Genomic DNA, 16275 nt, shown 5'->3' with positions numbered 1-16275 from the left:
GATATCCTCCTGATCTCACTAATCTGAGCTGCCGGGGATTCAGATGTTCATAAAGTCTTCAAAACATTTTCACTCTTTAATTTACAGATTAATAAAATATGGACTTCCTACTTCAACACTTTCAACAACAACAACACGTCACTTTCCAGATCCAGAAGGACCAAACAACTTCAACCACTAGTCAGTGGGGATGATGGAAATACAGTCAGCCTAATAAGAGTTACTGTAGTTAATGTGTTAGACGTCTATACCAGTATACATTTACACACCTTTACATGTACAGAATATGACCCTATTCATCATTATCTGCCCGCAGAGCTGCTCTTGGTTCTGTTTCATTCTCAACTCTGAGACGAGACCACATTAAAAGTCTCTGATATTGTGAAGTAAACCTGTGAATAATCAGAGAGGTTTGAGCACTCAGAGGGTCAATTAAAGTGTCAGAGGTCAAACTGTTATTCTGAGCAAAGAGGGTTTATTTCAGCATCAAATCACGGCTGAACTCAGGCGTCCATTAGCTCAGTTGTTATAGCTCGCGTCCCGTGTACAGAGACTCTGTCCTCGCTGAACCGGCACCAGGGTTCCAGTTCCTGCCTGGAGCCCTTTGCTGCATGTTGGCCCCCGTCTCTCTGATCCTGATTCCTGCCATCTGAGAAGATGCTGATAAGTAAAAACCAGAAGTGATACCACAGAAATAAAGGAAACATCTGCTAGCAACCATCACTATAATGTCCACGCCTATTCTGTTGAACTGGAACTGTTTTGTTTTTCTGTGTTGAAATAGTTTTTGACAGACGACTAAATCAGATAATCTATTTTTGACAGACATTATTTGCTCCTCCAAAAGATGTTTCCTGTTCTTAAACTCTAGAACAAATAGTGTAAAAATACATCCTACCAAACAGTTTCTCCAGAGGCCAAGACAGATTCATACAAATCATCCTTTTATCAGGTTTTCAGGTTCTCTTACAGGACTGGGTCTCCTCCAGAATTCATGGCTGTTATCAGACAATCAATCCTCCGTCACTGTGTGTATTCTGATACACATGCAGATTTAAAATGTATTCACGTTCCTGTTATTGAATCAATAGATTGTAGAGCTGGTGAACACAATGCTCTCAGGGTTCTGACAAGTCCACAACTTCCTCCTCTCGTCTCCTCATGCAGGACGTTTAAGAATAATTTAGGTGGTTGTTATTACGTGAGAACCGGTTTTACAGCTATGACAAGATATAAAGCAACCTACTAAAATATAAAAAGTTGAACTAGATTGGAATGACAGTAAATTGAATGTTTGCACAGAAGCAAGCAGTGTGACAGCAACATGGTTCACTGTTAGGCCATAACTCAGTGGTTACCATATTAAGCCCTCTGCTCTTCCTCCTCTGCAGGCTGAGGATCGTCATCATGAACTTCAGGATACTCTGTAACGTCTACAGGACTGCTGAAGCCGGCAGAGCCAGAAGACTGACAACGGAGAGCAAGAAGGAGAGGAGAGAGAGGAGGAAGTAGAAAAAGTGTTGAACTGAAATTTAGTACGTTTATGTTCGTAGATGTTTCACGTTCATCAGTGTAATATTTGACCAAAACACAGACTTTAGTAATTAGTTTCCTGTCCCTGAGGGGCCACCGTAGATCCTGGAGCTTCTCCAACATCTTCAAAAAATCTAATTTAATCTAGAACCTCGATGCTAGATGTCACTACGAACTCCAAATATTACACACTGGAGCTTTAAGAGAGTTGATAGTTTCAGACCAGGATGTTTCCTGAAATACATGAAAGACAAAGCGATATGATAAGACTTTCATTAACAAGCAGATAAAATAATCTGTTTTGGATCTGTTCCTGGACAAAACCCCCTTTTTTACATAGATCAACTGCCACGACCACCATGAAGCCGGTCCTGAAGAAGACAGTCTGCCTCATCATCGTGGCTGAATGATGTCCAGGTGTGTCCACAGAGGAGCATGAAGTAACACGCCGTCCTACTCAAACCAGCAACATGTAACCTGTTTACACTGTTTACAGGAAAAGACACCACTCAGAACCAGTTCTGGAATATTGGGAAATATTTCTGGTCGACACAAAGATGAAGAAAGCGCTGAGTTCGTTTGTTTGTTTTCAAAACTGGCAAATGTCTCTGCAGTAACCACACTGAAATATGAAACAAACTAAGCAATGAAATTATAACAATTTTACACACAACTGATTGTAATATCGGTTAAAAGCATGTTTTCAAGAGCACTCAAGGGATCATCAATCACTGGTGTTGCTCTGTTCATTCAAAGAATGAACTCTAAACATCACATGTGACAACATCAGCAACATATAAGGGTGAGTCACTCTGCAGAGTAAAACAGTGTACGTAACCTGTTGAAGGTGTGTGTGTGTGTGTGTGTGTGTGTGTGTGTGTGTGTGAGTGTGTGTGTGTGTGCTCATGCTTCAGACAGTTTCTGGAAGTTTCCCCTCGAGAACATTGAATAAAACCACCTTTCTCTTATCAGTTCTCATTTTCAATGATGTACCATAAATATGTAATACATATGTAATATGAATAACTGTAATTGTTAATTTGTTGGTTCATGATGTCAGCGAGCTGCAGTGTCATTAGTGTAATATTAAAATCTTCTTCATAATTATTCCTCTCCCGTACGTTTTTCAACCTGCATGCTTTCAGCCACAACAACCATTCAAATATCACATCAGTCAGAAATGGTGTTTTTTGTACCGACTGTAATTCTTGAATATTAAGCTTTTGTCAACACATTCTGGTCATGGAGTAGCTCAAGAGTTTGATGGGTTTAAAGTACAATATAAATTTAACTTGGCAGGTGTGATGGAGAAAGTAAAATAGGTAAAGCATTCATTCTGAATAGATTTTTCACTTAAATATTAAAAGCTGGCAGTAAATACATTCATATGTTTGATTGGCAGAAAATATACAAATTACACAAAAAAATGAAAAAACAAATAAATTAATAAATACACAACTGTTGTGTTGGAATAAAGACGGGATGCTCTGAGATCAGCGTTACACTTTCTTTACTGAACAACTTCTAAGTGACCCTGAAGCTCTATAAGCCGCTCCGTGGCAACCTCTCCACATTTATCAACAAAATACACAAAACGAAGGTTACAAGGATACAAAGTTTGTTGCAGCGTCACTGTTATAATATGAATGATCACTTTTTATTTGAGACTGTTTTATTGTTTTGACAATGATAAAACACATACTGGGGTTCAGTAAAAGTCTGTCAGAAGTGAGAGAAGGCAGCACACTAAGTTAGTTATCTCTTTATTTCTTTAAAGAACAACATTATCACCTGACTACAGGTCTCAGTCCTGAAGGCAGTTACATGAATAATAATACGTCATGGTGTGTCATGGGAGGAGTCGGTGGAAGAGAGAGAGAGATCTTACAGTATATAAGTTTCCTCCCAGAATCAGAATTCATCAGACAAGCAGCTCCAGTTGGAAGTCAAGAAGACTCACACACGACTCAGCTGATCTGCACAACTTCACCAGGTGAGGACAAACTGGGCTGATGGGTGACAGAAACAGATCTGTGTTTAGACTGAACTCCAGTCTGTGTTACAGAGTGGAACATTCATGTAACGTCTCTTTACATACACTGCATGTGTCACTAACAAATGGGCTGCAGATGTCTGGGGTGCACCCAGGGATCATGATCCGAGCTTTGCTGGGGTCTCTAAAAGTAACTCTAACCCTTACAAACGTTAGGATAATAGTGGAACAGGTGTGTTTTGTGACAGAGAGAGAAGAGAGTATATACCTATATCAGTGGAGCAGACGGATACAACGTTTTATTACACAAATGAAGAAATATTCTCATGTAAAATGTTTGTTGAATGAACAAGTAAGCCAAAAGAGATAAGAATGTGTTGCAGACAGTGTTTCACAAAGTTTATTCAGATCCTTCCAATCAACAAGTCTTAAAATTGAGCATTTTTTAAGGGAGTCTGGTGACTTTCTCCAAGTTCGTTTCCCCCCTAAGAAGTAGCCTGTTAGTTAATGTTTACTGGATTTGTATAAATTGACATGTTTGCTGTGGATGTGTTCATTAATGTGGTGTAAATGCTGAAATCAGTAGAAACAGTTTGTTTAAAGAGCTGCTGGGAGGCAGCAGGGCCGTACACAGGATTTTAGAAATACAGAGGTCCAAAATTCTAAATTTCCTGTGTAGTAAAGGGTATAAATTTTGGGGCCCCTCCATGCTAGGGGGTCTGGGGGTTCACAGGTTATTATGTTCAACTCATTTATAGAATAGCAAAGTAGTCTATATAGGCCAGACTAAACCATATAGTAATGAAATATAAAGGCCATCATGATAATTTGTCAATGGACCTTTATAATTACATCTCTCTTTCTCTTTCTCTCAGTCACATTTCCAGTTCAAAAGTTCAGCTTTGCCTGATGTAGTTTTTTCATTTTCATCTGTCAGTGAATAAAGTAAACACATGTTCAGCTGATAGGCTGTTTACATGCTTCCACAGTCTGCTAGAATACCAAGGTTAGCCACGAGGCACAGTTTACCCAGATGAAGCAATCCAAGGATGAAAAAGCACCAATGTTTCCATGACAACTCGTTTTTACATCACTCGTTGTCACAGTCAGTAAATGTGCGTTTGTTTGTGTAACTTTATGACCATACCTGTTTAACTGATGCTGTACAGACACTGGTCTTCTTCAAACTGAATTAATAAATACGTCCCTGCCTCTCGGCTGGCAAACACACTGACCTGACGTCAGCTGGACTGACTGATTAAAATATACATTTACGAAAACTTCTGATCAAACCAGGGCTGTCAGCATTTTTTCTTAGATTTAATACTTATATATAATACATACCTGGAGTATCAACAGACATTTGGACCGTCACCAAGTGAGGAACAATCTTAATGTGGTGCATTTAATGCTGAATTTACAAGAAGGGACCAGCGATTTAAAATCTGCCATAGCCGTTTCACAATATTGCTTAAGTTTCTCCTCATTGTGCTACAACTCTTAAAATCCCTGGATTTGTAAGGGAGTCTGGGATATTGCTGTTACAAGTGACTTCACTTGTATATGTGGTTAATGTCTATGACTTTTACACACACACTATGACTTTTGCTCTTGAGTAACTTGAACCCTGGGTGCTCCTGGTTTTACATCAAGATAAGAGATAAGACTTTATTGATCCCTCACTGCGGAAATTCAGGTGTAATAGCAGCTTACAGATACTGAAACAAGATAATAGCAAAGATAGAATACACAACAGAATAATAGAAATATTGAATAACATACTACTATAAATAAAAAATAAAGACTATATACAGTATATATTAGGGCTGTCAAACGATTAATTTTTTTAATCGCGATTAATCGCATTTTGTCCATAGTTAACTCGCGATTAATCGCAAATTAATCGCAATTTTTTTTGCACATTTTTTTCTGTTCTAAATGTACCTTGATGTATTTTTTAATGTTCTTAATACTTTTAACAACATAAGAAAGGGCAAATATGCTTGCATTATGAAATTTTTTTTTCAACACTTCAAATCATGCAGGAAAATAAAAGGCCTTTTTTGTTGTCTGCTTTTGGCGGGGGGGGGGGGCTCTCTGCATCTGCCCTGTGTTTGGCTTGCAACTGATATTTGAGACTCAATGTACTTCGATGGTAACTCATTTCATGTCGATAGTACATTCAGATAACTTTTGTCCTATCGACCGAACCATCTGGCTGTTTTGAAAGTAGTTTGCCGTTCATACCATAAATGACCAAATAATATCTGGGTTTCAATTAACCACAGGGTCCCTTTAAACGCCGGTGCAGATGTATATTTTGGTAAATAACCGCCGGTTCCAAATAAATGTCAGGTCTAATTTTTTATTTTTTAAAAAATTAAGGAAGAAGAGGTGTCCACTGACACTGCACGTTTTTCTTCTTCGCCTTTTTCACGCAGTGTGCTGCTTTCTGTCAGTCAGTATCACACTGATGATCGCCATGGCTCCGGTGCAGCAAAACAATAAAAAGTACCACTTGAAATTCAAACTTTCTGTCATAAAATATGCAGAGGACAACTCGGGAGAAGCAGCCGCTAGATGTTTCTCTGTCGACCAGAAGAGAGTGAGATAAACGGAGCTTGAGCGTCATCAACAGGGCCAGGCTGCCTGCTGGAGGAAGGAAGAAGGCTAGAGAGGAGCCTGAGATAAACATGCGGGGATGAGTTATCAGCAAACGGGCACGCCACGAGAGAGTGTCCCGCAGAATGATCAGGACGATGGAGAAACAAATGTCCGCCACCGTGAGTGACAGCAGAGATGAGGAGTTTGCAGCGAGTGCTGGTTGGCTGAATCGTTTCCTCCGCCGCAACAACTTCACTTGCAGAAGGATGCCAGAGAATTCACAGAGAAGCTGGAGAAGTTTGTGACATTTTCATCCAGGATTATTGTGAGGAAGGAATTAAACGCCTGTCCCAAATTGCCTTTTGGTCTGTTAAGTGATTGAAACAACTAAACCCCCCGGCTATTATTTGGTATTTTACGGTAAGTCCTTTCTCAATTTCCTCACTTTTCAGTCCACCGTGTTTTTCCCGAACCGCCAACCCTGCTGCTTCTTCTTCTGATTCCCTTTCTGCCACCCTCTGGATCAAGACTACAGGTGCCACTGACGGCCGTAAATCTTTCAATGCGCGTTTTGTTTTTTGTTTTTTTATACCGAGCGTTAATCGCGCGTTAAAAAAATTAACGGCGTGAAGAGGATGTTGCGTTAACGTGTTATTAACGCGTTCATTTTGACAACCCTAATATATATACATATTCATCACAGTGGACAGTTGCACTTGGAGTCAAACAGAGTTGTTGATGGGACAGATGATTGTTTTATGGCGGGGCAGAGGGTCCAGCAGCAGAGGATCACATCCCCGTCCCTCAGAGGAGACGGGTCCAACTCACCTGGCTCCTGAAGGGAATGGTAGAAGATGCTCTGATTGGTTTGATCTATGTCCTGCCAAAAACACATCCATGACTAATTCAGAGACTGAACACAACCTCTTTGTGTCCAGACTATCTGCTGTTTGATGAGCAAAATGGACTTGGACACGCCCTAAACGCACCACCACCATGTGCTATAGACCGTTTAAATAGGCCCTTTGACTTGTTGTCACTTTCTGTTGCCTCAAGATAGCAATCTGCCATCAGTCCACCTGATCACACCTCACTTACAGTCCAACATGTCACAAGTACATTTGCTTTTTAAACAACGTGGGCACTGGGTGAGAAAATGACAACTGAGTCAGGCTGAAACTAGCTGTGAGACTACTTTTGTTTTGGAGTCCTATAACAGGGATTATTGTTGGAATATAGAGCTATTTAACTCTGATTTTAATAAAAACCATATCACAGCAGCTCTCAGTGTAAATGAAGTCCTGAAGGTTGTGGTGTCTCTTGAACAGATTGAAGAAAATGTCCTCAGAAGTCATGAACATCGCTGCCCTGGGTCGACCTTTCACCCTAGGAATGCTCTATGATGCTCGCAGAGATGAACTGATCCCAGGTAAGTCTTGACATTGACATATGAACTACTAATATGTTTAAAACAGTACTGTATGTAGTATATCTATAAATAGGTTCAGGAACTGTTCAAGCTGTTCTGGTCCCTGGTTCACAAATCTAGTTCTGCAGATTTTCTCAATCATGTTTGTTTGGAACCCAACAAATGTCACATCATCCTGATTTTAATAGTTTGTTCAGTGAAAATTAGAACTCTGACCCAAAAACCATCATTCTCTCTGACCTCTCTAATCATGTCACAATTGAAATATGATTCTTTGACCACATCATGCAGCCGATCCAAGATCCAAGTCCACAGTGATTCCTGCTTTATGAGACAACTGATGTTTTCCAATTTCTTTAGGTTTGACATTGTGGGATCAAAAAACTCTGAAAGAGAAAACAGTTGAAACATCTCAAGAAACCAGTAACTTTGAAGTCTCTGCATCTGACTCCATTGAATCCAAGTCCTCTCTGTTGGACATTGAAGCTTCTCTGAAGGTCAGTTTCCTGTGCGGGCTGATTGAAGTTGGAGGATCTGCCAAGTATCTGAACGATACGAAGAAATTCAAGAATCAGAGCAGAGTGACGTGTCGGTACAACGCTACCACACACTTCAATCAGTTGTCAGTGACTCAACGTGAAACCATGAACACCCAACAGATAGATGTCATCAAGAAGGGCACAGCAACACATGTAGTCACAGGAATCCTTTATGGGGCAGATGCTTTCTTTGTGTTTGACAGTGAGAAGTTAGAAGACAGCAGCGTTCAGAACATCCAGGGCCACATGGAGGCTGTGATCAACAAGATCCCCAAATTTGATGTTGAGGGTAAAGCTGACATCAAGCTGACTGATGATGAAAAAAAGGTGACCAACAAATTCTCCTGCAAATTCTACGGAGACTTCATTCTTCAAAGCAACCCTGCAACATTTGTAGAGGCAGTGAAGACCTATGTAGAGCTTCCAAAGCTGCTGGGAGAAAATGGAGAGAAGACTGTTCCTCTGAAGGTCTGGATGACGCCTCTGAAGGTCTTTGACACGACTGCAGCTGAGCTGAAGAATGTGATCAGTGTTGGATTAGTGTGGAAGGTGCAGGATGCTCTCGAAGATTTAAGAGAAATACAAATGAGATGCAACGATTCTCTGGACGACACAGTGGTACAGAATCTTCCACAGATCCAAGAAGAGTTAAACAAGTTCCAAAACTGTTGTAATCTTTACATATCTAACCTCCAGACAAACATGGCGAAGGAACTTCCCTCCATCCGTGAAGGTAAAGAAGACGAGAGCTCAGTAAAGAAACTCCTTGATGACAGAAACAAGTCACCATTCAGTCATGAAACACTAGACGAGTGGCTGGATCATAAAGAGAGAGAAATCAACGTCATCAGGTCCTGTGTGGAAATGATGGAGGGAACAACGATCGTCCATAATCAGTCAGAGCTGGACAGAGAGGTTCTTGCTGCAGGTGTTGATGAAGCTCTGTGCTTCGTCTTCACCTCCCTGCAGAGTGCTGACCCCGTCCTGGATGAGATGGACAAACACCTGAATTTAGTTAAAGAAAGTACCAATAAAGTCCCATGGTACTACTCAGATGAAGTTTTAACCAAAATGAGAGAAAAAGCCAAATCTTTCCAAGAATTTGCCAAATCCTTGAAGAGCAACAGCAGATTCTGTTTCCTGGTAGCTGCCATCACAAATGAGAAATACACCGGAGCAACCATCTACCACTACAGGAACGGCATTCTGCGCACTGAGGATTTCTCAAAGCCGAACATCCCTGATGTGGAGACTGTCACAGACAGAAGAGATTTACTCTGGTGTAAGTATTTTATTTTCACTGTAAGACAAATAAGAACAAATGAGTCTCCTTCAGAAACCTGACTGCTCATTCCTTTTATTACTCTCACACTTCATTTTAAGCTTTCTTACAAAAGTCCTGCAGATTTTCTGGGAGCTGACACTGAAACTGATTTATAGAGGGACTTCAGTGAAATGAGCGACAGTACTGTGGATGCACAGCGGTTAAAGAAGTACTCAGATCCTTCAATTAAGTAAAAGTACCAGAACAATAATAGAAAATTCCTTCATACAAGTTAGTCCTGCATTCAAAAGACTACTGTAGTAAAGTTATACAGCTGTTATCAGCAAAATGTCTTCAAAGTATCTGAAGCAGATATTTTGATATCTATCTGTAAGAACACAGCTGGACGGAGGCTGAGATCTGAGAGTTTAATGAGCAGCGACTGCTCCACTCTAACTGTTGGCTACATGACAGTCAAAGATCATCAGTTGAAGTTGGAACTGAAAGTATCTCAAAGTGAAATATTTACTTTCCACCACTGTCCATGAACAGTACGTAGGAGCATGTGAGTGATGTTCAAATATATGAGCCTGTCCTTTCAAATGTGTTCAGAATAATCAATAAATGTGTTTTCAGTATGAACTGTGATCATGATCACGTCTTGTTCTCTCCATCAGACGCCTGTGATCTCACTCTGGACCCAGACACAGCACACAACCATCTCATTCTGTCTGAGGGAAACAAGAAGGCGACAGATGTACTAGAACAACAGTCGTATCCTGACCTCCCACAGAGATTTGGTTATTATAATCAGGTTCTGTGCAGAGAGGAGCTGACTGGGCGCTGCTACTGGGAGGTGGAGTGGGAAAGTTCTAAGGTCAATGTTACTGTAGGAGTTTGCTACAGAGGGATGTCAAGGAAAGGAAAGAGTGACCAGTCTAGGATTGCAGGGAATAAACTGTGCTGGTGTTTAGGATACGTCCAGATCCCAGGTCCAGAAGTTCTCACTGCAGAACATGATAATCAGAACCATGAGTTACCTGTTCCTTCTCCCTTCCCCCGTCTGGGAGTGTATCTGGACTGGTCTGCTGGCACTCTGTCTTACTATAAGGTCTCATCTGACACTCTGAGCCACATCTACACCTTCCACACCAAGTTCACTGAGCCTGTTTACCCAGGCTTTGGGATTTGGGGGAGATCCAGCATGTCTCTGTGTCTGTAAACTTGTCAGCACATGATTCAGTTCAGATTCAGTTCAGTTCACTGAAATCACTGATTCAAATGTTTGGATTGTGAAGCGTCATCATGTCAGTCACATAACAATGTTAAATAATATAACGCTTCTTTATGTTTGAGTATCTTTAGTGCACATGTAATCATGTTTGAGTATCTTTAGTGCACATGTCATCATGTTTGAGTATTTTTAGTGCACATGTAATCCTGTTTGAGTATCTTTAGTGCACATGTAATCATGTTTGAGTATCTTTAGTGCACATGTAATCATGTTTGAGTATCTTTAGTGCACATGTCATCATGTTTGAGTATCTTTAGTGCACATGTCATCATGTTTGAGTATCTTTAGTGCACATGTAATCATGTTTGAGTATCTTTAGTGCACATGTAATCATGTTTGAGTATCTTTAGTGCACATGTAATCATGTTTGAGTATCTTTAGTGCACATGTCATCATGTTTGAGTATTTTTAGTGCACATGTAATCCTGTTTGAGTATCTTTAGTGCACATGTAATCATGTTTGAGTATCTTTAGTGCACATGTAATCATGTTTGAGTCTCTTTAGTGCACATGTCATCATGTTTGAGTCTCTTTAGTGCACATGTCATCATGTTTGAGTATTTTTAGTGCACATGTAATCCTGTTTGAGTATCTTTAGTGCACATGTAATCCTGTTTGAGGGTCTTTAGTGCACATGTAATCATGTTTGAGGGTCTTTAGTGCACATGTAATCATGTTTGAGGGTCTTTAGTGCACATGTAATCATGTTTGAGGGTCTTTAGTGCACATGTAATCATGTTTGAGGGTCTTTAGTGCACATGTAATCATGTTTGAGGGTCTTTAGTGCACATGTAATCATGTTTGAGGGTCTTTAGTGCACATGTAATCATGTTTGAGGGTCTTTAGTGCACATGTCATCATGTTTGAGGGTCTTTAGTGCACATGTCATCATGTTTGAGCATCTTTAGTGCACATGTAATCATGTTTGAGTATCTTTAGTGCACATGTAATCATGTTTGAGTATCTTTAGTGCACATGTAATCATGTTTGAGTATCTTTAGTGCACATGTAATCATGTTTGAGGGTCTTTAGTGCACATGTAATCATGTTTGAGTATCTTTAGTGCACATGTAATCATGTTTGAGTATCTTTAGTGCACATGTCATCATGTTTGAGTATCTTTAGTGCACATGTAATCATGTTTGAGTATCTTTAGTGCACATGTCATCATGTTTGAGTATCTTTAGTGCACATGTAATCATGTTTGAGTATCTTTAGTGCACATGTAATCATGTTTGAGTATCTTTAGTGCACATGTAATCATGTTTGAGTATCTTTAGTGCACATGTAATCATGTTTGAGGGTCTTAGTGCACATGTAATCATGTTTGAGTATCTTTAGTGCACATGTAATCATGTTTGAGTATCTTTAGTGCACATGTCATCATGTTTGAGTATCTTTAGTGCACATGTCATCATGTTTGAGTATCTTTAGTGCACATGTATTCATGTTTGAGTATCTTTAGTGCACATGTAATCCTGTTTGAGTATCTTTAGTGCACATGTAATCCTGTTTGAGGGTCTTTAGTGCACATGTAATCATGTTTGAGGGTCTTTAGTGCACATGTAATCATGTTTGAGGGTCTTTAGTGCACATGTAATCATGTTTGAGGGTCTTTAGTGCACATGTAATCATGTTTGAGGGTCTTTAGTGCACATGTAATCATGTTTGAGGGTCTTTAGTGCACATGTAATCATGTTTGAGGGTCTTTAGTGCACATGTCATCATGTTTGAGGGTCTTTAGTGCACATGTCATCATGTTTGAGGGTCTTTAGTGCACATGTCATCATGTTTGAGTATCTTTAGTGCACATGTCATCATGTTTGAGTATCTTTAGTTCACATATCATCATCTTTGAGTATCTTTAGTGCACATATCATCATGTTTGAGGGTCTTTAGTGCACATGTAATCATGTTTGAGTATCTTTAGTGCACATGTAATCATGTTTGAGTATCTTTAGTGCACATGTAATCATGTTTGAGTATCTTTAGTGCACATGTAATCATGTTTGAGTATCTTTAGTTCACATATCATCATCTTTGAGTATCTTTAGTGCACGTCATCATGTTTGAGTATCTTTAGTGCACATGTCATCATGTTTGAGTATCTTTAGTGCACATGTCATCATGTTTGAGGGTCTTTAGTGTCTTCTGGACGTTCTTCCTTTTTGTTTTTTGACCTTTGATTTGTGCTGATCTTAGAAAAGCAATCTTTTGTCATTTGAACCAATTTCTGTACTTTTTCTTTGAATTGTTGTGATTTAAACCAAAAAAAATATATAAAAGCTGAAATAAAACTGGAGTGTATTATGTACATTCCAACCAAAGCTCTTGACTTGGCTTCTTTTTGAGGTGGTCTGATCTGGTCGCCCACAGGTAAAGAGATCCTGGAGTCTCTGTGAAAGGCTGACACATTCATTTAATACAAAAAGATGTCTTGAATTGAAGGAAATAAATCGCTAAAGCTAATAAGATTCATATTCTATTTGATGGTGTTAAATCTGACTGGTTATTTCACTGGATTTGTTCTGGTGTTGTGATTGTGAAGGTTACACTTCATCAGATATTCTTTCATTGTTTATGCATTTGAGTAAAAGTTAATCAGACCTTTTAACTAATTGTTCAGGTTTTTCAGGGATCTTGAAGTTTCCCCATTTAAAAAAAAAACAGACCTCACAGTTTATAGAGTGAGAGTTCCTCCAGTCTGACCTTTAAAATGAGTCATTCTGAGAATACAGTAAATCCCTCACCACCTATACTGCAGACTCTGTTGTTAACCGGACACACTGACATAAATTAGTCCATGGAACCATGCAACAATTCTGTCAGTTTGGTGGATGAAATATAAGTCCCAGATTCTACTGTAGTCGATTCACTTTTAGCAACAGCTTTAATGGTTTTTAAATTTAAGCACAAAATTATTGGTCAAAAACTACATTGTACATATAAACACATATATTATATCATATCAGAGTGTTTTCAGCATCTCTGTTGTCATGAAATGTTTTTAGGGGGTTTATTTCTTAATTTAGTTATTAATTACTTTTAATTGAACTTGTTTCAGTCACAACACATACAACAAATCAATATTTATTTTGGAGTCTTAATATGAACTTGTTCACAGTTTGTTCATAGAAATTCTAATCTTGATGATTCTTCATTTATGAGTTACTGAAAATATTAATTTGACTTTATTTCCATCGGTAAAAGTTGGACACGAAGGCGGAAGTATGTCGGAGTGAATCATCTCACTTCATACAAACCTTCAGTCTGACGTGAACCAGATGTAGAACCATCCAGAACCACTGCAGCGATTGTGCTGCAATTGTGATATTGTTTCTGTGTGTTGGCCCAAATATAGAAATAATACAAATATCAAATAAATACAGCTTGTTCTCAACAACATCATGGTAAAATGCAACTCTAATGGCTGGTATGTAGGAATGTGTTCCTAGCCTTTCACTTTCATCGTCTTTGTGCTTTGATGGTTTCTATGTCAGCACTCAAAGTTTACAGGTTTCATTAGTTGCATTTTTAAACCTCACATACTGGCTGTAAGAGCCAGTAAATTGTTTTAGGCTGTCACCTCAGCCTCTCTCTGTGTTGTCTGTTGAGCCAGTAAATGACTGTGGACTGCCATCTAGTGGCCAGTCTCGGTGAGGGTAACAAGGTGTAAAAGGGAGGAGACTATGAGCTTTGTAAACTCACCTGTGTGTATGCTCACCTGTGTGCATCTCCATCACCTTCTCCTTTGTCACCGCTGGGTTGGCGCAGCGTCTGTGCTGCCGAGTCTCTCCTTGTTTAGATTATTTGTGGTTCTCCGAGTAATTTGGCTTTTGAGCCATATAAAGTAATCATGTACCCTCTTTATGTTGATTAGGTTGCTGCGGTCTGTTTTAAGTTTGTTTTATTATCAGGAGGCAGATGGTTCTCCAGACGGATGGGATGCCACCAACACTATTTTGATATGGTTGATCGAGTTAACAATGATTGTTAACGTTTTCCAATAAATGATAATATCTTTTATTTTTATTGAATGAGCATTTGGAAATTGTACACGAAATGTTCATGTATTTAATCTAATCTTTTTCTTTTTCTTTCTGTATTTCCTTTCCATAGTTTTCATGGTACTACAGCTGACAGTAAAATTCAAGCACCTGTTTGAATCTCTCCGCCTCATTCGTTGACGCCAGGCATGGACTGGCCATCTGGCATACCGGGCAATGCCCGGTGGGCCGACACACATTTTTAGGCCGGGCTGTCATAATTTAATCAAAAAAGTATATTATAAATCATTTGATTTTCTTGAAGGACATTGGGCTAATCCAATGAAATCTCTGAGGCCTCCTCTTTTTTTTTTTTCTAAGTGCACAATTTAGAGGGAGCGGCCCATTGGTCCATCTTCAATATAGACAGTGGACTCATCCAATCAGGATATAGTACGACAGCGGCCCCACTCCTTCCCACTGTCTCCTGTAACTTGTGGTCAAGTGTTAAGCGCGAGGAGTGACAACATGGAGCAACCAAGGAGAAAGAAATTGGGTGCAGAGAAGTTGCGTGCTAAGCAGTGCCGCTGCTAGCCATTTTGGTGGCCTAAGCATAATTCCTTTATGATGCCCAACCCCGAGGAAAAAAACATTTGTTTTTGCTTAACATATAACTCAATACCAATAACAGAATAGCAGCATCACAATGTAACACCCAAGAACAATAAAACGAAAAAGGAAAAAAAAATCTACTTTGTAAACACAGAACAGGTCACACAGGTCTCTACAGTGTCACCTGCTGATGGACTCTGAATGACAGGACTTGTGCTTTCAGAGGTGGTTCTCTGCAGTGTGTCTGTCCCTAAACTGCTGGCTGAGGGTGGCTGATCAGGGCTTGGTACTGTTGTAGAGTCTACAGACCTGCTGGCCGGCTGGGGTTGATGTGTGCCTGAACTGCTTGTAGATGGTTGCTCATCATCTGTATCTTCCTCTTGGCCACGCGCTCCTCCTTGGTCGTATCTCAGCATTGACCCTTAATTGATTTAGATATACGAAGAAAAAGGATCAGTTTAGAAAGAGACAAAATATTCAAACAAAGAATCTTATACCGAAAAAAATTATGAACATTTAAAACTGAAAGCATGAAGCCAAGGAGCTCTCCCCCTTTATTACTTATTTATCAACTATTTGATGAATCTAATCTAATATAATATAAAAAGCATAATGGAATGAGTTGCAGTATTGCACACAATTGAACAATAAAGTTTGCTTTATGTCATTCATAATGGCATTTTATATGTATATCTTACCAACAGGAATAAGAGCAACATGATACACCTAACACAAGACTACATTCCTCAATCTAAAACATTATTTTACCACTTACTTAAATACAACTTAAATATGGTTACTAGAGCATTTTGTCTAAAAGTTTCTCTGTTTCACTGGCAGATATCGTCCATGCCTTTGCATCCTGACATAAATGCAATCTAAACACCAGTTCATTTTGTCCTGTAGCTTCTGTCACATTCAGCTGTAGCTAAGCTAGCTGCAGCAGTAACACTAAAAGTCTGAGTTCTTCAGACTTCACATTATCAAGAGACATTTTCTGTTCCACTGCACATCTGACACC

The 16275-nt window shown here is 39.4% G+C and overlaps 1 protein-coding gene and 1 long non-coding RNA gene across 2 annotated transcripts; one reads left to right on the top strand and one right to left on the bottom strand.

Annotated features, from left to right (window-relative positions):
* Positions 1 to 1345: 1345 nt before the first annotated feature.
* Positions 1346 to 2071, bottom strand: LOC115571708 (uncharacterized). The gene is made up of 3 exons (XR_003981971.1): positions 1870 to 2071; positions 1597 to 1767; positions 1346 to 1467 (listed from the first exon to the last, which is right to left on the bottom strand). It is a non-coding gene; the product is annotated as an uncharacterized LOC115571708 (long non-coding RNA).
* Positions 2072 to 3425: 1354 nt separating this feature from the next.
* On the top strand, positions 3426 to 10742 carry LOC115570826 (neoverrucotoxin subunit alpha-like). The gene is made up of 4 exons (XM_030399585.1): positions 3426 to 3526; positions 7459 to 7559; positions 7920 to 9380; positions 10040 to 10742. Exons 2-4 carry the CDS (start codon positions 7469 to 7471, stop codon positions 10582 to 10584), a joined length of 2097 nt encoding a protein of 698 aa, XP_030255445.1. The 5' UTR covers positions 3426 to 3526; positions 7459 to 7468; the 3' UTR covers positions 10585 to 10742.
* The last annotated feature ends 5533 nt before the right edge of the window (positions 10743 to 16275 follow it).

Source organism: Sparus aurata, chromosome 20 (genome assembly GCF_900880675.1).
Source record: "Sparus aurata chromosome 20, fSpaAur1.1, whole genome shotgun sequence".
Taxonomy (NCBI): Eukaryota; Metazoa; Chordata; class Actinopteri; order Spariformes; family Sparidae; genus Sparus; species Sparus aurata.
The sequence above is the reverse complement of the archived record's forward strand: the minus strand, read 5'-3'. Positions and strand labels throughout refer to the sequence as shown.